The sequence below is a fragment of the Corylus avellana genome, chromosome 3 (genome assembly GCF_965113065.1).
Source record: "Corylus avellana chromosome 3, dhCorAvel1.hap1.2, whole genome shotgun sequence".
In the NCBI taxonomy this organism is placed as follows: domain Eukaryota; kingdom Viridiplantae; phylum Streptophyta; class Magnoliopsida; order Fagales; family Betulaceae; genus Corylus; species Corylus avellana.
This window is the reverse complement of record NC_142492.1, coordinates 26884575-26907440: the sequence shown is the minus strand read 5'-3', so window position 1 is coordinate 26907440 and position 22866 is coordinate 26884575. Positions and strand designations below refer to the sequence as shown.

The following is a 22866-nucleotide window of genomic DNA, read 5'->3' as shown; positions in this document are numbered from 1 at the left end:
TAAATGCTTAAAATATTCTCATCTAAAAAGTAAAAACATAATTATAAAAATTAAATTATACAAGTTTATATGAATCGAGATTATACGATTTTAAATAAGTCTAATTTTTTATAAATTATTATTATTATAATTAAATGGGTTTATTCATATTTATTCTCACAATGCTAACATGACAGTCTCAACCAATCTTTAATTTTTTTTATTTTTTTTGTTAACAAAGAGTTATCAAAAGATTTGTTGAAACTAATATATCAGCGTGACAAAATAATTATGAAATAAAAATATAATTTTTAATATTAATCTTATTCAATTGTGTAGTGTGATGGACCCTAATGGACCATATATACTAGTTTCTTACCATACACAATTTCGTCCCCTATAATCATTCCCACTTGATGACATATATACCCATCGATGATGTATACATACATGATGATGTTCATAGACACAAGCCCCCCGGTCTAAGAAAGCGCCATCTCAACGGCTAGAATATTTAAATCCCGAAAACAAGTCCTTTTCATGGCTTCCATCATCCTAATGCTCTACCTCAGGTAAAGCCGCAATTTTTTTTCTCAATTTTTCTTTCGCAAGTTATTCCGTGTGAATTGAACATTTCCACATGGTTTTGTTGGGTCATTTCCCATTATTTTTCAACGATTGAAGATTATAATTACCCCCGCAAATTTACGTCTAAAAATCAAGAATAAGACAAACTATGACCTTGTGGAATCTTAAGAGAATCCACCATTCTTAGATGCCGCCGCTTGAATACATTACTATTATGCCCACCGTATGTATGTGGAATTGTTCAAATGGAAAAAAAAAGCTATTCTCTTGTATAATCTTAGTACATAGGGCTTTCTGTCTAACATATTCTTGTCAGTTTGAAGTTAAATTTGTTTGTGCTCAGTTAGTCATAAGAGTGGCCTGGACTGAATCAAGGTACAACTGTCAACAAATACTCATAAAGGGTCATTTTTTTGGTTGATTTTGAGCTGAAGCCTGGCCCATTGTTCTCCTTAGGTGCAAAGTTTTGTGGTGTTTCAGGTGCAAACTGTTGGTGCAAACGTTTCCTCATAGTTTGAGTTTGCGAGTTTTGGTTCTAAAGCCAATCGCTATAGCTCAAGTTTTTCATGATTGTTTCAGTTTACAAAATTCAATTATTTGTTGGGGTGGTAAGGGTAGAGTCCACTTTCTGGTGTAAATATTGATTAGTCCTCTTTTGGGGGAGATCTTAGTTTCTTGTTTGAGAAAAAGGTAATATGGTCAGGAATGGAAACACGGGAAGCTTCACGGATGATTCTTTTGTGAAACCGGAAATTAGTCAGAGGAATTTGAATCAGGTTCAGACAGTTCCAAGGACTGAAGGGGAAAAGAGTTTTCTGGCGATGGAAGACTTGTATAGGAACTCCAGCGAGGAGATGTTCTTGAAATATTTCATGGAGACTTCAAACGGGATGCCAGCGCCAAGCATGGAGATGTTGGGTTTTAAGAACCTTTCTCACAGCTTTCGACATGCAGATAGTGAGGAGCTTTTCAGAAGTTGGCTCACAAATGGAGAGGCAAGGGGGGCTTTATTATCCTTATTCATTGGCTTTGTTCCTTGACTACAAATTGGGTTTTTAACATTATAGAATCAAGTGCCAAAGAAACCAGTTGGATCATTCACTATGATCTCTTTGTTGAGTCTTGCAACCATAATTATCTTTCTTCAGCTACATATATTTATAGCTCTTGTGAGAGAATATATATATATATATATATATATATAGAGAGAGAGAGAGAGAGAGAGAGAAAAGCTATTCCCTACAATTTAGTCTGACTGCATTTGATTCTTGGATGGAAAAATAGTATAGAAAATTACAGCCTTATGGCAGATTTGAATATCAAATATGCAGATACTTAATTTATCATAATACTCTTAGTTTCTTAGTGAATATGAGCTTTGCTAGGTGCTATTGTCTCAAATCAGATATAATAATGATTTTCCTAGTAATTTACTTAAAACAAATTAGCCTTTCTGAAACGAACATTATCTTTTATGAAGCTCCTACATTCATAAAAGGATTGTCAAACAATGTTTTTGTTGAAGCAAGTTTGAGGTACAGAGAAGTTCAATCTATTCCTTTGTAAATAATGTCATCCTCATCACTTGCTTCATTACTATTTTTTTTTATCATTTTGCATTTTCTCAATATTCTGAACATTGTTCTTCTTTTATGCTGTTAAGTGAATCCTATAAATAAAACTACTAGCAACTTAGTCTTTCATCTCCATACAATATTGATTTCATGCATGGTTACGCAGCATTGCTGATTGTCATGTAGCCTTGTAAGTGTGAAATTTTTGCCGTGAGAATGGCCATGCCTTGAAAGTGAAACATGAAGATCATTTGCCAGTTGCTAATCCATTTGAAATTAAAAGCTTTTTCTAGTTTCATACATGGGAAAACTGTCATCTACCTTCTTTTTTCTAGACTTGGAAAATGTTGACTCTGGAGCTCTAAATGGTGCTATGCATTTTTAATCTTTTAATAGGATTTAACCAAAAGTTAATCAAACCTTTGGAATTGCCAGATACATTTACTTACTGAGCGTTTATCTTTATCTTTAAGTTTAGATTTTGAAAACCATGGAAAGTTGTAGATGTTTCAAGGAAGATGGGACCAAGCAAAAGGAGATAGATTGATCTCATCATTGTAGGCTTATAGAAACTTAAAAGATTTTGTCAGGCGCGGCCATAGTGAAAGAAAATCAATCTGGTGGCACTTGATTTGAAAACAATGAATGAATATCATAAAATTGGATTACTGAATATAGACTTCATTTAGCTTAGTTGCAAATGATAAAGAGTAGTCTACCTCCAGATTTTATGCTCGTCGTTTTGTGGTTGAATGTGGCATTTTTCTTTCTTTCTTTCTTTCTTTCCTCATTACTTTTTTCTTCAATTGATATATTATTATTTCCAGAACAATTCCAACAACTCACCAAGCATAGTACAGCGTACTCGACAAGTATCAAGGAGGTGAGTAGGTTATCTTAGAAAAGTCTTGGACTAAGTGCATCTTTTATGAAATATGGACTTCGGCAACCTTGCTAAAGGAATTCCTGTGGATCTTGTTTTTGACTATTTCGGCTGAATCTTTATCAGATGATAACGCAGGGAAACAACAGTGTATATTTTACATGCATGATAATTATAAAACAACAGTGTTAACAACCACAAAAATCTGTTCAGAACTTTGACAAAAGGAATATAATTTTTTTACATTTGGAAGCTACCTTTCCCCGTTGATACATGATTAGACGACTTACCTTCTGGTTTTTATAACTGTTTCACCATATAATTATCTAGCGGAAGGTCAGCAACAACCCAATAACTTATTTTCCCTCAATTGCATGTAGCTGTAATCTATGCTTCTGTTTCATCTTTCATGATGACCATTATTTAATCTGCAGTGGAGCATCAGTAGGTTCAAATGGTGGAAAAAGCATAATTCAAGCTTCCTAGTCCTTAAAGCTAAATGTGATTAACTCACATTCTGTTATGATCAAACTTTATGTGACTGAGTATATATCAGACAAGAGACTATGAAGCATCCTTCAAAATAAAGGATGCTTCTAAGAATGTGTTTGGACATGAGAACGATTGGTGAGGGTGCACTACAGTTGGTTTAATGATATTTAAATTTTATTTTGAACAAGGTTTTGTCCTTCTACTCAACCTAAATACTAATGAAGGTGGTGATTTTGGGAAATAAATGTTAACTAATCTCTACTTTAGATCTACTTGAATTTACGCTTCATATATTCATGATATATAATTAGCAAGTTCTCTCTAGGCAGTTAAAATTAAGTTAATTGCGCTTGGACCTTTTTCAACTCGTCAAAGCTTTTTTCTCGACTATTTTCTATTGGTGGTTTAGTTATATGGAGTCATAATTTCTGATAGACTATATTCCTTAAAGTCTCTCCTCACTACCTTAACTGATGCCTACATTGGCGCTACTTCCAACTTCATAATTTTTATGATTTCTGATCAATAGAGCTAGACACCAAACGAAAACAGGTGAACCCTAAGTTTCTACATAGTAACATATCTCAAAGGGAACAAGTTAGACTCATGTCCTAAATTAACGATCAATGTAATCATAATGGATCTGTAACATTTGAAGCCATAAAGAAGTCACCAAAATGGTAAGATATTGATTAGTTTCATCTAGTTGTTTTATACATCGTACATGCTGCCATAAAGTATCACTTTATTAATTAAATTCATTCATTCATTTATTTTTACAACTTCCATACATCATCTCTGCTTTGAGTATGTGATCATATTTTTTTCATTGCTAAGTTCATCATTTAAAGTACTTAGTGTACTTATTATTGGCACATAACTACTCTTACATTTCAGGTTATCCACTGAACTTGCCAGTTTGTCTAGTCAGCAACATGTGGGTATGCTACAAAAGAAGAGAAGCAATGAAAATTTACATCCACAAAATAATTCTGTGGCTGATAATATCTTTGGAGATCTCCATCAACAATCAATCAGGTGTTTAATGCTTCCCTCTGATATGAATACACATGTCCATTTTGTCATCTTACATGTTCCCCAGAGTGATTACATCATTGAGTGGAACCATGATTATTTCTGGGATTAAATTAAGTAATTTTATTTGACAAAATTAAGAATTCTTGTCAAGAGAGTGATTATTATGGTCTGTGATATAATTTGTTTCAGTTTTGTCAGGAATTCTGTTGAAAAGGGATTGCAGACTACAGATTTATATTTGGCCAAGGTTAATTTTTTTTTTTTTTCGAAATTTCAGTGTAATAAAGCTTCATAGTTTTCTGATATCTCACTATTTATGCAGGCTTGGTTTCATAGTTCTCAACCCATGACAAGAAGCCGATCCTCTGAGTTGCGGTATTGATATTGTAGTATATACACCAGTCAAATCATATTTATGAAAATTTTAATATATGATGCTTTATTTTACTAATAAGAATTAAGCTCTAGAGACAGTCTTATCTTACATATGGTTGGACCCTTGAGTGACCAAACAATGGATTGTTCAATGTATTTTTTTTCATCTATTTATCCCCTTCTCTCAAATTGCTAACTACATGCTACAGAAACTTGCTTCTGAAATCACTAACACATGCATACCGACACTTGTGCATGTGATAATGTGGATTTCAAATTATTTAATTGTAACGATGAAACTTGAATATATGCTTTTTTTGTTTTGCAGAAGAAGGTACACTGCTATGCAGAGCACTCAAACAACACTAGATGTGGAGGTTATGCAAAATGCTTCTGAGAATGGCGTCAATACAATGAAACAAGAATTTGTGAATTCTAATTGTTTCAATGACCTTTCTATGTCTAAGATTCCAAGCCAATGGGGTGCATTCATGTCTCCTTCAAATTCATCCTCATCTACTCTCAATACTCCACAAATGGCTGATATAGATAAAGTTTCTTCTGTTGTGAGCATGCTGAAGGGTACATTAGAACGCAAGAAGCTTAGCAACCAGATTGAAAAAGAAGCTGTTGTGGGTGGCTCTAATGGGATTTTTCATGGTCATGACTTTGTAGTCAACTGTAGCTTTGATCAAGGGCAAAATAATCATTTACATGAAATGCCAAGAACTTTCCAAGAAGTATCCCATGTCCAAGTTAATGATCCTGGGATTTTACAGACAGTTGAAGAATTCATAGATCTTGACTTGGAAGGTTTTGTAAATCCCACAAACCCAGGCCAGCTGGGCAGAGCTTCTCAAGAACCTTCCCAAAGTGAATCTTCTGCTGCTGCACCAGTAGTTTCATCAGGGTTTGATGCATGTGATGGTCCCTGCAATTCAAGTCAAACTCTAAGCATTTGTGAGAGCTCAAGGAAACAAGTTGGAAATAGGAGTCCAGAAAATGGCACTAGGGCCAAAGGTATAGAGTCCAATATGCATTAGTTGATTTAAACAATGATCTTCATTCTGTCATCATTCTTCTCCTTCATAGCCTTCTTGACTCTTTGCTCTTTATTTTACGAGCATTGGGTTTTAATACAATTTTTTTTTTTCTCTTCATAATGTTAGTTTTTTGGAGCTTTTAGTTGCTCTTGTGAGTTTTACTGACAGATAACTACTTGTCTTTCATTCTAATGATGGAATGCCTTAGTTCAATCACATATACATACCATCAATGTCGTCAGCTGTAGAAATCATTAGAGTATAATGGGATCAGGCACTTCACTCTTTTTTTTGGCCTTGTGACTACTGTCACTTGTTCTATGGTGCATCAGGCACTTCACTTTTTTTTTGGGCCATGTGACTACTGGCATTTTTGTTCCATTCACCTGAATTTTTTTTATACATCTAAATCAAATTATAAACACATGAAGCTAATACACCTCTAATTAGGAATTGCTGATGCACTTCTCGACATTATTTTCAACTGTTTTATGCACAAAACATATTTTTTGTAGGGTGCATTGGGACGCCCCATAAAGTTGAATCAGTCAATTTGAATGAAAGTGTCTTCTCCATTTTATTCAGGCATTACCAATGACGAAGATTTATATTACGTGACATCCAAATACACCACATAATATTCTTTTGTTTTTTTTTTTTCATGAGAAGAACTATAAATTCAGATATTTCAAGTGTGTGTTCTTGTGGAACTGCAGAAATCAGAGAGCGGATAATTGACACTTTGAAAGAAGATCGAAAGGTATACTTCCTCTTGGATAGTGAGTAATTTGCTCAAAAAGTATGGGGAAATGTCTTACACAATTAATTATTATTATTATTATTATTATTATTATTATATATTTTTTTTTTCTGGGAATCTTGAACAGAGGGGAAGTCTAGTCCGATATGGATCTGTGACATCAGCGGTTTCAGGTAATCAATGATGGTTAAAACTTCACAAGCATGAACACTAGGTATTCTGTTATATGCTTCACTGAGTTAATTTGACAAGGACATAAAAGTTTTATTCTTTAAAGCATACTTCTAAATTATGTTTTCTTGCGCTGCTAAATGTGCTGAGGTGATTTGGATGGATGAATTTAAAAATGGGAAGCATAAAATTTAGTGTGCTGTAGTTTTAAGTGATCATAGTCCTGTATGTATACACAAAATGATTAACTAAACCCAATTCCATGGTGGAAAATGGGGTGGAGTGGGTGGTCATGGCTTCATGACCCTCTCTATGCTTGCTGTAACTTACCAATCAAAAAAGAGAAAAGAGAAAGAAAGTACTGGGGGCTTATGAAATCCAAATGATGCAATTTAAATTGGATGGTGCAATTGGTCAGAACTTGATTTGTTTGTTGTTGACCTAAACCCTGAATTTTTGCTTGGAAATGGAAACCAATTTTGTCTGCTTCCCTTCATAGTTGAAGACATTTTGTTCTTCACACGAGTTGTTGCCAACTATATTGAATATATTGCATTGAGTCCGTGTATACTAAAAGTAATTTAACTTTTTCTCCACTCCCTCTGGCGAGCCTCTCCATATTCTATCATGCAGTGCCTCTCTGCCTCCCTGTAATGCTTTCCCAGATCCTCTGGTGAACCCCTGCCTTCCTCCTCTTTTTTCTTTTGCTCCTCCTCCTCTCATTCTCCTCCTCCCAGCCTCTTTTCCTTCTTTTCAAATTATCCAAGTTCAGCTTGTTTCAGAGCAGCCTCTTCTTCTTCAAGCTTTTCAGCTGCGGACCTCCTCCATTCGACTGCTGTCGGTATCTCTATGATGCACGAGTCTAACTCTGCAGCATCCTTGCCGGAAGTGCTTGCAACTGCTGGTTTCTACAGCAGCCTTTGATCTTGATTTTTTGGTCAAGATTTTTATTGGACCGGGCCCTCTCACTTATTTCCACTCACTCTTGTCAGCTGCCTCTACTACCTCTGGATTCCTGCTGCTTTTGGTGTTCTTCATTTGGAGTCCTTTGTTGTTTGTGGTGGTCTTTAGTTGTTGAGTTTTGTAGTTTTGTATTTTTGTTTGTAGTACTAAGGGCATCTTGCTCGCTCTCAGCTTGTATCTCTGTTTGCTGTTAATATGATCTTATCTTACAAAAAAAAAATAAAAAAAAATTGAAAGAATATTTATAGAAGGATAAATATAAATTGAATGCATGTATGTTGAAGAAGACTATGCATGCAAGAAAATTGATGTGATTGCTACTCTGTCTGGTCCAAACACAATGGTTGTTTTTATTCAGTGACACATGTCACATTTAACTTTCTTTTCTTTGTGAACTGCTACGCAAGCAACAGAAATGCTAGTGTGTATTCTTTTGGGAAAATTAGAAACCATGCTTGACATATTTAACATGTTTTCTGAAAAATTGAACTGAGACATTTATATGTTTACCTGAGTGTGTATGTGTGCGTGTGTAACATCCATTTATTTGCAAATGTCGAACCTTGTCTTTTCATCGGTATGCATATTTTGATATTTCCACCATATAGAGATTTTTCATTTAACAGATGCAACATTTATGCACTCATGTCATCTCTAACGAACTAAAGTTGTGCAGTGGACAAGGAGGATTCCACAAAAAAGCGTAGGGTGGAGCGGTCACGAAAGTACGTAAAATTAGCTTTACAATTTAGAGAAGAGTGTCCTCTTTCTTTTTGACTATATATATTATTTCAAAATTCCATAATCTTTTTTTTTATCGGTGGAGTGCGAGCTTCAATACCCATTATGTGTTTTATCCATTAAGCATACTTGAAATTAGTAAGACACATGCCAAAATCACGCATACATGTAGAAAACCCAGCCTTAATTCATTTTATTTACAAGTCTGAAGCGTTAGTGTTTCTTTCATTTACTTTTGATGATTAACGTTTAGCATGGAAGAAAGTGTATGCACATGTTTACTCATATAATTGCTGAAAATTCTGTGGTCTTGAACATACCTTTCAGGTTTCCCTACTGGAAATTGTTTTTTTGACTTGTCATTTTAGGCTTATTTGTAACTCTGGCAATCTCTGTGCTGCAATTTTCATGTTTCAGTCATTTGTAGACATTAAAATTGGAATAAATAATCAATTTTATTTTTTTTTCTGTCAGTGATGCACAATAATAAATGGAGGTGGTCTCCACAGGTTGACAGCTGTCACCCCTTCACCAATTTTTTTTTTCTCCTTATCATTCAGGAAAGACAAAAAAATTTCAGGGTAGCAAACATTCTCTAGAATTTATCTTAGATTCGAACCCATAGCCGATGATAGAACTAGAATAGATATTTTTTGTTTCCTACTCACACGAGCCCATATCCTTGCTTTTCTATCAATCTCTAATTCTAATCTTCCGCCCCAATCTGATATTATGGTGCCGGTATAAACAAAAATTCCGTTATTGTCCAAATCTGACCGGTAATATGTACCGGGGCTTTGCAATATTTGATTGATCACAATTCTGTATATTCCATTTACTATAGAAGTTCCCAAGGAATTCATTAGAGGAGGGGGGCTGTATGATGGGTGGGTCTTCCTCCCCTGGAGTCTATCCTTGAGGGGTGGGAAGACCCACCCCTCTTACCTTTGCAAGGGGCACGGAGGGGGTGGGTCTCCACTCCACCTTTGTAGGAGTGAACATTAGAGGGGCGCGTCTCCACCCCCTCCGGTGGAGTGGTGGTGATCGACCTCTCATGAAGGCTAATGTCCAACGTCTTCTTTTTATGTTTCATTATTTTAATTTTCACTTTTTTATAATTTTTTTATTTAAAGATAATTGTAAGTTTGTAAGGGATTTACAGATTTTTTTTCTTTTTCATAAGGAAAACAATGGGTTTTCAGCTATATCCAAACACTCATTTTCAGTTTTTAAAACACTTCAATTACAATATGTCAAAAGAGTCGAAGTTTCCCTGATTTTTCATCTCTTGACCTATCAGAAAGCATCTTCTAAACCCCATTCTTCCCATGAGAAGTGAAGGGCCCTTGAAGTTGCATGATTTATGTCTGACATGTGAATCCCTTCGCTTGCTTCCTTCTAAGGTCGAAATGAAGTACAGGCTCCTCCAAGAAGGACACAATCAATCGCAGACCTCTGGAAGTGAAGCCCTTCCTTTTCCATGATCTGCTTCAGTTCCAGATCCTTACAATACATGGGGCTGGTAGTTAGGAATATTTTTTGACATAATTCTTTTGTTTATTAATAGAAAAGTTGACGGTTTTGATGTTAATTAGAATTGGGTTCCATGGAGCACCTCCAGAAAGCCACTTTTAACATTAGCTACACATGAAAGTCCAGAAACATGCTACAGGATTCTTTGATATTTTTGTTTGTTGGAGCTCAGCCCAAAAGGATCTTATATCATTTTGAAGCTGCATCATCTCTTGCTGTTATACCCTCCCTAATCTTAATTTCTGGTCTTTCTTTGGTCTCTAATCTTCTTCTTCTTCTTTTGATTGCATGAAGAAAGTTGCATCTAGCTTTATGCCATATGATGATATACAGTGCAGTTGATGAAATGACATTGCACACATCTACGAGTTATCATCTAATACTTATTCTCTAACATAAGAATTTCTTAACAATCACTACTTCATTTCTATTAGCATTTCCTAATTTTGAGCAAGCAAGATGCGTAGAATTATATCTAGTAAAAAGTAGAAGATTTGACATTTTCCTGATATTTTGATTCAATTCAAAGAAGTACTCTCTCTTGTGTTGGCAACATGAAAGGATAAAATCGTCTGTTAGTGCTACAGGAAGTTATAACTTGCAAGCTTTGGTTTATATTGAATTTCTTGTTCATGTAGAATGGCAGAGGCAAAGGAAAGGAATTTGACACCCGCAATTCCATCAGATATGCAATCCGTCTTGAAGCGTTGTGAAAACCTTGAGAAGGAAGTTCGATCACTCAAACTTAACTTGTCCTTCATGAATAGGTATCAAGAAAAATCAACTTTTATTTTCTTACAGGCAAGATATCATATGGCTATAATCTAATGTCCAAGACTATAGAGACCTCTTTGAACAGGAAAATTTGGTCTTTACTCACTGTAAACTTTGGTTATTTTGATTAAAATGTTGTCTTACAAATGATTATTTAGTACTTGCCTCTATTAAGTGGAGTCCCACCGAAACAATAGTTAATCTGTTAAATCAGCAACTTGTAGAGACAATGGTGCCTATAAACATCGTGTTTTGACCATATAAAGTTTAAAACCTTGAAGTCTAGTAAACGAAGTCAGACAGACAATTTAAAAGTTTAGAAGCTCTGCTTAGCCATTTTAAATGACACTCCTCTTTTCTAATTTTTTCTACCGTCTATGAAAGTCTTTGGGCTGTTTCTGTAGGGTTCCACTTAAACAAAATAGCTCCTGCCTGAGATACATGAGTAGTACATTTAACTTATACAGAATATGCCTATCTATAACGCATTCTATTGAGAGGAAGTGATGGAACATTTCATATCATGTGAAGCATAGAGCAGAGAATAGAGGTTGATGAGGGAGAGAAATAGAGCTGTAGAGATATAAAGCTCTAAGACCTGGCCCTTATTCCAACACTCTATTTCACCCCCACCTCTTCGACAGTCATATCTCTGCCTTGAGGTGAATCTACTTCTCGTATTTTCTTCTTGATAATTTCATCAGCATAACCTACTTTACTCTATTTACTTTTCTCTCTTTTAATCCTCTGTACCAGCCTCCATAAAATAATGTGCATAATCATGATTCCGGGCAGAATTATCTTTGTTCTTTGGGAACATAGGGATATTTTTCTCAACCCACAAGGGATGGATTTGGTTATCATATCCAAAATTTTAATCCCTTTATTAACCTCTTACATAAAAATTCAATTAATTATGTGGATTGCTTATCTTGTAGTGTCCTTTCTATATAAATCTCTTTATTCATCTTTAGTCATTTAAGCAATCTCAATTTCCGCATATCTTATTAATATTTGCCAAATGTCTCTGAAGTCTTGAACAAAGTGTTTGTACCTTAAAATTTCAGGAAGGATTCAGAGCAAACCAAACAGATAGAAGAGCTTCAGAAGCAGAATGAGGAGTTGGTGGATGAAAAAGAGCGCCTACTAGAAGAGATAGAGAGGATCGTTTCAGAAGGTGGCAAGATGTTTTAATTCTATTTTGCTACCATGGATTTCTTGCCAGCTTTAGACTATTATCTATGAAGCTGCAAAACTTTGGCAAGATGCCCTTCCAAAAATGTGATCCTGATTTTGTAACTTGGGATAGCATGGGCTTGGGAAGACCAATCTCCGTTGGCTTTAACAGAGTAACACACAGCCATTCTCTTAACTGTTATGCTGTAAGTGATTGTAATCTCACTGTATTATATTCAAGTAAAAGAGTAAGATCTTCAGAATTCTTAGCATGACTAAGATGCAAAAGGAAGATTTTGGAGCATTATCATTGCAATCTATAATAGGTTTGTACCCTCAAAAATTTAATAATGATTTTCACTACCACATCAAAAAGTGAGCTATAATAAATTCGGAGAAGGGGAAAAAGGTAAAAAGCTCATGTTACTTGCACTATGATAAATCTGAAGTAAAAGAAGTTGATGACATTCAAAGGATGGGTCATTCGACTCTTGGTGTGAGCTAAAGATCGAGTCTTTTCTTTTTAATTATTTTTTCAAATGCTTTTGTTCAAGAGGAAAGTACCCCTATTAATCAAAAAGTTTACACACAAGTTACAAAAAGCTTACTGTATACAACTTAGATGCAATAAGCTCAGAGAGTCTCACTTAATCTGTGTAGAGGAAACGCTTTATACGGGTCCAGAGTTTGTCCAACAAGAGTAGGTAAACAAAGTGGCCTTCCATGAGGGTTCACCGTCATAAAAAAATAGGGGAGAAAGATGATACGATGATGTAATTAATGCCACCATTGTTAATATTTTATGCATCATGGTACATAGTATATACATCTGAAGTAGTTGTCTCCAATAATAAAAGTCTGTCCTTTTGATCTAGTAGTATTCTCTTCCTATCGAAGATGAAATGTTTGGAATTCAACCCAAAGTGGTAGAAGATCCCAAAAACCCAAGCTCCCTCCCTCTGTAAACCAAGCCTCCTCTACCTCCTTTTGTTGGTCCTTGTTCCCACACGTGCACCTTATGCGCCGTGCTGGCGTGCGTGGACTACACACTCCCAACACCACTTTTGGTCTCAAGCGGCAGATCCTAAACTCCTCTACTCCCTCTATTTCCACTTGTAGAGCCTTTTTGGCGAAAAGAATTTTGCAGATTCAGATCCATGCCACGAAATATATTGTCCTTGATGCAATGATGCTATATCTTTCAATTCTAGAAGTGGTCTCCATTACAGGTTGTTCTGTCTTATCTAAAACTAGGAAGCTCAAGAGTGCCTTCGGATGCACTCACGATGATCCCGATACTCTAGCATGGGTCACCACAACCAATTCTCCTGACAGCATTTTCACTTGCTTCCCACATCTCAAGAATTACCCAGAGCTGTGAAAAGGACATATTTGAATTGTTGTGAAGTATAGCATTCTGTAATTGGCCTATAATATCTTTGGTTTCTGTAATCTTCGTTGTTTTGTTTCTGTAATTTCCACTTGATCTTATCATTTAAAAAATAAAAAATTGCATCGTAGATCATAAGACCTTCGAGCTTTACGAGGGCTTAGGGCATGCATGATGCCTCTCTAGTTTGGTCACTAATTGGCATCACTAAAGCCAAATGCACCGATCTTTTTTCTTAAAGACATGCATACTCGTAAGAGGGCTATCGCAGCTTTCTTATTTTAAAGAAATCTATACATGAAGTTGTTGCTGTGCTCTACATACATTATATCCTACATGAGATTCAATACATTGTGTATCACTCAATTGTATATCATTGCAGCAAGGAATGTCAGTCATCTCACCTCCCTGCAATTCCAATATTGCAGATATCGGCTCTCTTCAGAGTCACAAAAAAAGAAAGGGAAAAAAAAAAGTGCCGCCTATGACTTCAGAATTGTGAAAATCTCCGGGAGCCCAAGCTTTTTCCCATACTGGATGGCCAACCAACCAACGATACAGAAGTACATCACAAAAAAGCAAGCATGCCTCAATCGAGCTATATTGATAGCATGTGGGAGCACCCTTGGTACACAAATGTGAGGCAACCACGATTTCATATGATGTATAAGCCTAATAAAGCTGATGGAGATCAAGGACGTTAAAAAACCGGCAACAACTCCAGCTAACACTTCCAACCTCAAATACTTGGCTCTTCCCATGCTTGATAACCAGGATTGTAATAATTTTGTGGACCTGACATTTTAAGAAACACAAATGATTATGATCATACAGCTGAGGAAGAAGCATCCAAACCCCACACACACTGACACAACACATAAAAACACGCATACATGATCCTTTTCTACTGTTTTATAAACATCAATTGTCCCAAAAGCTTCAAGTGATAGGAATAGTGAATTTAATTATCTAAATAATCTCCCAACACATTTCCTCACATGTGAACCCAAATTCTCCCTCAAATGAGGCCCAACACGTTGATTATTTAATTTAAATGAAAGGTGAATTAACTAGTTGGCGTTCAAGGTTAAGATACTACTCTATACCATGTTAAATCACTAATTGTCTCAAAATTTTATGTTGATAGGAAATGGTGAATTTAGCCATTTACTTAATGTTCTAACATGGACTAAGATGACAATTACAAAAACAAGGAGGTGTTGTGTTGCAACCCAAGGAGTTACTAGAGGCTTGTGGGTGTAACTGTTGGTGGAAAGATTTCAGAACTTCACCACAATGAATTTTACCTTCCACCTACAATCAATGGAGATTCTCATCCCCGTAAATTCACCAAGTGTCTCTATATCCAGTGTCGATGCATCTGTCAACAGATAAAATGACTATGTTTTCTAAAATATTTAACGATGCAAATGACATGGCTAAATTTAATCTTTCTACGTATGTGGCAAGATCCTGCTTTCTAAATGGGCACAGTCCATTTCAAATCAAACGGAGAAGATCCTAATCCCTACACTCGACCTTGCAAGGGTAGACAATTTTTCCCCACTCTGTAACTAAATCCCATTCAACCAGGGTACAACACCTGGATGGGAGATATTCTGTGAGATGGTACATCAGCCAAGTCAGCATCAATAAATCTTCCACTCTAATATCAATTTTCGGTACAAAATCACTTCTATAAGCAGCCTCAGGTTGAGAAAACTGATCATTCCTACTGCATATGTTACATCAAGCCTAGCAAGTGACAACCTACAGGCATATGTCCTTCAAGCAAACAATAAATCTTCCACTCTAATATCAATTTTCGGTACAAAATCACTTCTATAAGCAGCCTCAGGTTGAGAAAACTGATCATTCCTACTGCATATGTTACATCAAGCCTAGCAAGTGACAACCTACAGGCATATGTCCTTCAAGCAAACAAAAAAGTACGGTTAATCTTCATCTTTTATCTCAAACTCCCTTCCCAAAGTAATTTGATAATTCGATGATCTAATCTAATGTCAATCCTGATCATCACATAACAAGAGCTATGGTACTAACTTCTCTATGTTAAATGACATACATATATGATCTACCATCAGTTTATAATGCAGCCTAGGATTCAAAATTGCTTCTAGATAAAGCTTGGAGAACTTTATGTTAAAAAATAAAATAAAACTCAACCACAACAGAGCATGCAACCAGCACTAAAGCCAAAAAAACAGAATAAAACAACCAATTTCAGCCAATTATTATGCAGAAAATACTCGGGCAGCAAACATATATCTATAGGAACCTAATTAACCACAGAGTTATAAATCCATCCTAACAACCTTAACAGTAGCAGAGCAGTAGGAAACAGTTGTAAAACCCCAGAAACTAACAAAAGCAATACAGGGTAAAAGAGAAAATTGAAAAGGTTTAGAAAATAACCAAGAAGAGTGGAAAGAAAGGTCTCACCAAGTTTGCAGGACGTGGTCTTAATAACAGAATTACGTTAGTACTTTCTGGACAGCCACAGACAGAAAGTAGTAATATAACAAAGAAAGAGAAAGGAAAAAAGGGAATGACCAATGAAGAAAAAAAGAGAAAGGCAGAAGAAAAGAAGCTTACGGAGGAGAAGAAAGAAAAACGACAGGAAAAAAAAAAAAGAAGAAGAAGATGAAGGATGAAGATAGATAAAGGAGAGGCAGAAGCCACTAGGGTTCAAATTTTTCAACTAGGGTTCAAAATTTTCAGACCTATCCAGAAATAAAAATAATAATAATAAATAAAAAAACCAGCAATATTAAAGAAATCCCCCATCCAAACCTAGCTATGAACAGAACAAAACTTTACCGGGGGAAAAAACTGAGTTGAAGATGGAATCTACTTACAGGAAGGAATAACGCCTAATCATCTCAATAGTAGATGGATCTTTTGCATGGCAACCAGAAAAACCATACTGATATAAGCTCACTTCAGAGATGCCAGATGTGTACCAGCAGTCATAAGTTTTATTCACCTAAAAGAAAAGGTAACAACATCAAATTTACCAATTATTAAGTACTTCAAGGAAAAGAGGAAAAGAAAAATGGTTTAAACATATATAAATATATAACATCCGGCTAAATCTAGTAACACATTAATATTAAGTTCAAGCCTGTACCACATCATGACTCAGACTAGAAGCTTTGCAACCACTACCTTGAATTTATCTTTGGTCAACCATGCAGCACCAAAATTAGGCCTACAATTAAGAGGAAGTGCTTCATTTGGAGCTTCTGCAAAAGCAAGTTGTATCTGACCAGAAGAATGATCTTTGTATTCTACCTGCAATGTTACAAAGAAAATTTCACATTAGACTAATGTAGTTTACCTATGTTCATAAACTTATGCATTTATGCATACGTCCAGTCCAAGTGCATGTATGTACCAATATAAAGATGGACTCAAAAATCTTAATGCAGCAGTCAAGAGAGCATGTGATACAAAAAAGAATGACAACATTGGAGAATTATTTGTGAGCTCAAAATTCACCATATATATATTTTGTGATTTCTTTCAGGGCCAACCACCAGAGTGTGAAGGCTTTGAACTAAAAGTCTTAACACTTTTTTTGTTTCCAAGAATTTTAGGAGGGCCACGCCCCGCCCCCCTCCCTCCAGTAGTGTCTAGGGGATATTCTTCCCTCTCTTTCTCAATCAACTATCAAAACTTTTCCCTGGGCTGTTGTCAAAATAGAGAATGCAACTTTCTCAGGCATTTTAACACCCCATATACTCTTCCAAGGAAACATAGCAATGAAAGACCCTCTCAATAAACCATAATTAGACATACAAAAAACCTCACATTGGCAGTCAGCCTCCACAATCTATTCTCACACAACCCAAAAGGATAATTAAAATGCAGCAACTGCAACAAAGAATCCATTGATTCTAACTCCCAATACTGAAAAGCTACATCGAAGCGTAGATTCCAATATTTGCCCCCTTGTCCCAAAATACATAAATATGAGGCAATAGAAACATCCTAATCTCAGCCAAGAAAAACATATTGAGAGATAACTTCTTCAAAGCCACCTCCTGCACTATACATCATGCCAAAGACAAACTATTATACCATCCCTTACCAAATTTAAGATTATTTGAGAACCTCACACATTAGTATAGATTTTTTTCAATTCAATACACAATAATGGGAATCTGCTAGGTGAAAACAACTCGAGAGCCATTACTTCAGAAAAATATGTTGGCTTTTAAGAATGCCTCACTATTGGTACTCAGCTAAAATGTCCAAGACATAGAATATAGAACCAGTTCAAGTAAATCGTAATACAATGAACACAAATTCATAGTTGCTACTTTCAGTGCTACTACTTGGTAAAATGATGCTTAAAAAGAAGAGTATTACAGAAAAAAAAAAAAAAAAAAAAAGGCACTTTGGCGACATATTAGTATTACCTTGAATATTGAAGCCCAATAGTAGTCATAACGGCACCGAAACTTACTTCTCTCAAGGGGGTAAAACACATGCTTGGCTTTATAATTGAACAGTCCAAGTTCACAGACCTTAGCGGACCTAAGATCCACACCTTCAAGCAGATTATACTTTATTACAGCTCACATGATGCTTTGAATTTTGAAATGAGATGAAGTACTTGATCAAATGAAACTTACACAGAGCAAAAGTGTAACAAGTAATGACATTCTCAAAACAATAAAATGAAACAAAATGAACATAAACTATATCGCATGTGTTTACCTAATCAGAGTTCATATTTTCATAACAGAATGATTATGGTAAATTTAAATGCATTAACTGAAATTCTGTTTCTCAATATTATCTTTGATCCTCTTCAACAAGGTGAAAAATCAATGATCTCTCATTAATCAAAATTAGTGCTGCAAATATCAAAAAGTTCATATGTATAGTGTCACAGAACTTTCCACGTCCATTCCCAAGATCTAATCTTAGATCTACAGGGTGGAGACAATGGAATCAAAAAGTAGTGCTGTATAGATCAAAAAGTTCAAATGTGAAGTATCACAGTTCCCATGTTCAATCCTTAAGGTCTCATCTTAGATCTACATGCTGAAAAATCAGTTTAAGGTAAGCCATGACATGTGAAATGTCCAATAAAATTAGTTGCAAAGCATAAGTGGTTTGAGAAAATGGAGCAAGTGCATCAATCATCAAGAAGAAAGAATGAGGTAGTCACAAACACAAGAATGGTTTAAAGAGAATAAAAAACAATAACAGGAAACATACAAAAGACATAAAGTTCATCTGCTACACTTAACTTCATAAGACAGCACATGACCACCACATCAAAAGTCTACTGAAACTTTCAGAATTGCATAAGAAACCACAACAAAGAACAACAAACGTCCTACAACTATAGTTGTTTTTCGGGATTAACAATTTGACATAGTTTCCATAGCTAACTCCAAATAGACGGCTCGTGTTAACCTTCCCAAAAACCCAACTTAACATAGTATGATATATGGTGGAGAACCTCCTCTCAGTCATCAAAAAAGGGTTCAACAAGACCACGACAGAACTTTATATCACTGTAACAGCAGTGCAACTGTATCATGCTTTGTTTCAAAAACATGTAACTGAACTCTTTCCCTATTTCTCATTATCTGACAAGTTCACCGATGTTTCAACTTTTGCTGACATTGTCAAAAACATAGCTTAATAGTTCTCATAATTCAGCACACTATTAAAAGTAATATTTTCACATATGGGCCTTCAGCTGTTCAGCACTACCAGCTAAACCTATGTTTGGTTCGCGAGAAAATTAAGGGAAATTAAATGGTTCATATAATTACATCCGATCAAACCAGATGTAATTCAAATCAGGCACAAAATTACATTTTCTAAGCATTCAAAGCACCAAAACCGGAACAAAAAAAAAAAAAAAAAAAAGAAAGAGTACATTTTTAGAAGACTCACTGCTGGAGACTATCTTGCATTGAGAGGGCACGGAAATTGGGCTGCTAATTTGTGAATTCGCGGCGAAAACAGCTACAAAGCCAACCAGAAACGACATGGAAAAGAAGATAATGATAGGGAAGAGAAGGGCCAGACTGCATCGCAACAATACAAAGGGGAGGCCCTTCTTTTGGCTTCTCTCGGTCTTCATGGGAGAGGCCTCCTGGGGATCCATTCAACCCAGGAAGGAATTCTGGTAGGCTATTTACGTAATTTTAATGGATGTATGGGGCTTTTTGGCTCAACGTTCCGGTCACCGGACCATTCATCCGGTGATCGGAGTTTCCATGACCAGATGGGCAAGGGGTTTTTGCGGGATTCTTTGGTTCGTCGCCGCGTGGGTAATACCTATTAAAAGAGGTGAAGTCATGAAGATATTTTTCAGTGGGAAGTGGGAACCGAGTGGGAGTTGAAAGGTAAATCAAGCCTTCTTAAGTCAAATTTGACTCTTTTTTTTTTTAAGCAATCAAATTTGACTTAATTTGATAATTGTTCGAAAAATAATAATTCCCTCACACACATTTATTATATTTATTTTACAGCGATTCGATGTACTGCATTTTAAGTAACTTTTCATTGACATGAAATAAAAATGTGAAAAGATAAACTTGATCCGCTCATCCAAACTATATAATTTATAAGTGACAAAAGCAGACTCTAAAACACTGAAATCTAATAGTATCTTAATTGAAGTTGTTTTAGATTTGGATGTAGTAGGAAGTCTTTCAATGACATTTAGGGCATGTTTAGGTATACATTTGATGAGTCTAAAAGTACGTTTAACATTCAAAATGTCTGTTTGAAGAAAAAAAGTATTAGTTTGATAATAAAAAAAATTAAAAGCATTTTTAATGATCCAAAAAACCTAAAAATAACTAAAAAAATACTTAAAAACTCTATTTTGCAAACACAATCACAATTTCCAAACATGCCCTTAATCTAAGAAGGTTAAAAACATTGATACTTCCTTCATCACTCCACCATAAATGCAAAACATGAAGACATTGATTATCCTTTAGATTTGCCATCCTTATATTGCGATGCAACACCTTTCCCATAGCTAGGGGTGGGCAAAAACCCGCCCAACCCGCAAACCCGCCCCGCCCCGCCCCGATCCGCCCCGCCCCGCGCGGATTTTAAGTGTTTTTTTGCGGGTACGGGTGGATTTTTCCCAACCCGCGCGGGTCGGGGCGGGTTGCGGGTTTTGAAATTTTTTCCTTGCGGGTACCCGCCCCGCCCCGCCCAAGCCCACTTAAGTATAAAAGGAAAAAACCCTAACCCTACATCATTTTTCTCCTGCGCCGTTTCTCCTCTCTCTCTTCTCTCACATCTGCGCCGTTTCTCCTTTCTCCTCTCTTTTCTCCTGCGCCGTTTCTCCATCTCCTACTCTCGATGGTCTCTCTTGCTCTCTCGATGGTCTGTTCTCTCATCAGCGACTCTCTCTCCATCTCTCGTCTGCTTCTCTCTTCGTCTACGCCGCCGCTCGACATCCTCAGGCCACCGGCTACTGCGCCGCTCCCACCTCTAGACCACGATCCAGGTTTTTTTCTCTCTCTCAAGAGATCTCAAGTTCTTGGTCCAGATTTCATGTTTTTTTCTCCCTCATCCAGATTTAATTTCAAGTTCTTTGGTTTAGGTTTGATTCAAGGGCTTTGATGTAGGGGTTGTGTAACTTGTGTTTGTTTAGGAGGAGAAGAAACCTGCAGAGGAAAGAAAGGAGAGGATCGATCTGAGGAAGAGAGAACCCAACCCGCACAACCCGCCAAACCCGCACAACCCGACCCGATCTACCCCGCCCCGCAACACCCGAACCCGCGCGGATATTCTTCATTGTGCTCGGGTGGCGGGTTGGGATTTCCAGAACCCGCACTGTGCGGGGCGGGTGAGAAAAATCCGGATACCCGCCCCGCCCCGACCCGTGCCCACCCCTACCCATAGCAGCTAGGAGAGTTACATGAAGAGGGGTCCTTGAGCCAACAGCTGCAGTTGTGGCTGCCATTATGGCCATACAGTTGGCAAGGGAGTTGGGGCTTACACAGGTCTAGCTAGAGGGTAAGGTTGGCAAAATAGGTACCTGGCATATACCCATTTATCCTATGCATGTTTTTTTATAATAAGATTTTAGATAATTCATGCATCTAATCTAAAATCTTATTATAAAAAATCATGCGTAGAATAAACAGGTATGTGATAGGTACCTATTTTGTCAGCCCTACTAGAGGGTGATGCCAAAATAATTGTTGATGCCGTGAATTCCAGGGAACCGGATTGGAGCCGTAAAGGCCATCTTGTTGATGATATCCGTACTGAATTAGCAGCTATTTCATGTTGGAAAATGGTCTATGTACGCAAAGAGATCAACCATGCAGCTCATACTTTAGCTAGGATGGCCACGATGAAGGAGGAGACTATGACGTGGTTTCATGAACCACCTGACTGTATTAACATGATTCTTGTATCAGAGTAGTGTAATGCATGCTCTGTTCATTTGATATTTAATACAATGAAAGCTGCCAGTTTATCAAAAAAAAACACCTTTCCCATGTCTCATATTTTCAATCTTTTAACTTTCCTCTCAAATTATTTGGTCCATTTAATTCTTTTAACCCACTGATATACCTAGAGAGAGGATAGCAAATATTGATAACATCTTGAGATTAGTCAATTGCTCCAATTCAAGTAGCTTATAAGTCATACGAAAGCATTAATCTATCTCAAGATGCTTGGATCGGAGTTGACTAATTTTTTAATGTCTATTGGCAATTCTTTGAATGACCAATGCTTGGAGAGCCTTAGTGTGTGCAAAATTTACATCCGGATTAATTGGGCAACTTTTTGATATTGTAATTCTCAAAATATATCAAGATATTTTAAATGCTTCAACTTACTGATAGAGCCGCATATCAGCATACACAACAACTTTTTGAAAAAATTCACTTACAAAACAATTATAAAACTAGAAAAAAAAAAAAAAAATCGTTTTCAAGAGGTAGCTCAATCAACTAGAAACCACACTTTATAAAGCGGAGGTCTCTAGTTTAAATCCTCATCCCCCATCTTGTGTGAACATGTTAAAAAAAAAAAAAAACTAAAAAACTAAAAAAAAATCTATTTTTTTTGTAATATCCCTCAAATTTACTAATTTTGTTAAAAAAATCTATCAATGGACCATTGCTTAAGGATAGCAAATTCTAATTATCACCATAATGATAAAGAACAAATTCGAATAATATATCTACAAAAAGAACATCGTCAATCAGTTAACCATAATTTTTAATTGAAACAATTTGAAAAAAATATATGGCTTTCGTTTTAATCCAACCTAGTTAAAGAACATGCTAATTTGTTGGAATAAAACCTCAAAAGATGTTGCGTATTACTTAAATTGTTATCTCTTAAGACGA

At 36.1% G+C, this 22866-nt stretch overlaps 2 protein-coding genes across 7 annotated transcripts; one reads left to right on the top strand and one right to left on the bottom strand.

Moving 5' to 3' along the window:
* The first annotated feature begins 390 nt into the window (after nucleotides 1–390).
* On the top strand, nucleotides 391–12356 carry LOC132173837 (protein CYCLOPS). Of its 6 annotated transcripts, none has more exons than XM_059585469.2 (12): nucleotides 391–551; nucleotides 1271–1562; nucleotides 2969–3024; nucleotides 4414–4554; nucleotides 4753–4801; nucleotides 4877–4929; nucleotides 5258–5949; nucleotides 6689–6732; nucleotides 6860–6905; nucleotides 8543–8591; nucleotides 10779–10907; nucleotides 11982–12356. In XM_059585469.2, exons 1-12 carry the CDS (start codon nucleotides 520–522, stop codon nucleotides 12106–12108), a joined length of 1710 nt encoding a protein of 569 aa, XP_059441452.2. In that variant the 5' UTR covers nucleotides 391–519; the 3' UTR covers nucleotides 12109–12356. The 6 variants fall into 6 exon arrangements, 5 of the variants coding, with proteins under 5 accessions (XP_059441452.2, XP_059441451.2, XP_059441454.2 ...); XM_059585468.2 differs by having other exon boundaries at nucleotides 4744–4801; XR_009439351.2 differs by lacking the exon at nucleotides 11982–12356 and having other exon boundaries at nucleotides 4744–4801; nucleotides 6860–6946; nucleotides 10779–10814.
* A 1372-nt stretch (nucleotides 12357–13728) lies between these two features.
* LOC132173839 (exopolysaccharide production negative regulator) lies at nucleotides 13729–19852 on the bottom strand. Its single transcript, XM_088514063.1, has 5 exons — nucleotides 19424–19852; nucleotides 17926–18056; nucleotides 16670–16795; nucleotides 16360–16487; nucleotides 13729–14275 (listed from the first exon to the last, which is right to left on the bottom strand). The coding sequence occupies exons 1-5, from the start codon at nucleotides 19635–19637 to the stop codon at nucleotides 13963–13965; spliced, it is 912 nt and encodes a 303-aa protein (XP_088370189.1). The 5' UTR covers nucleotides 19638–19852; the 3' UTR covers nucleotides 13729–13962.
* Between the last annotated feature and the right edge of the window lie 3014 nt (nucleotides 19853–22866).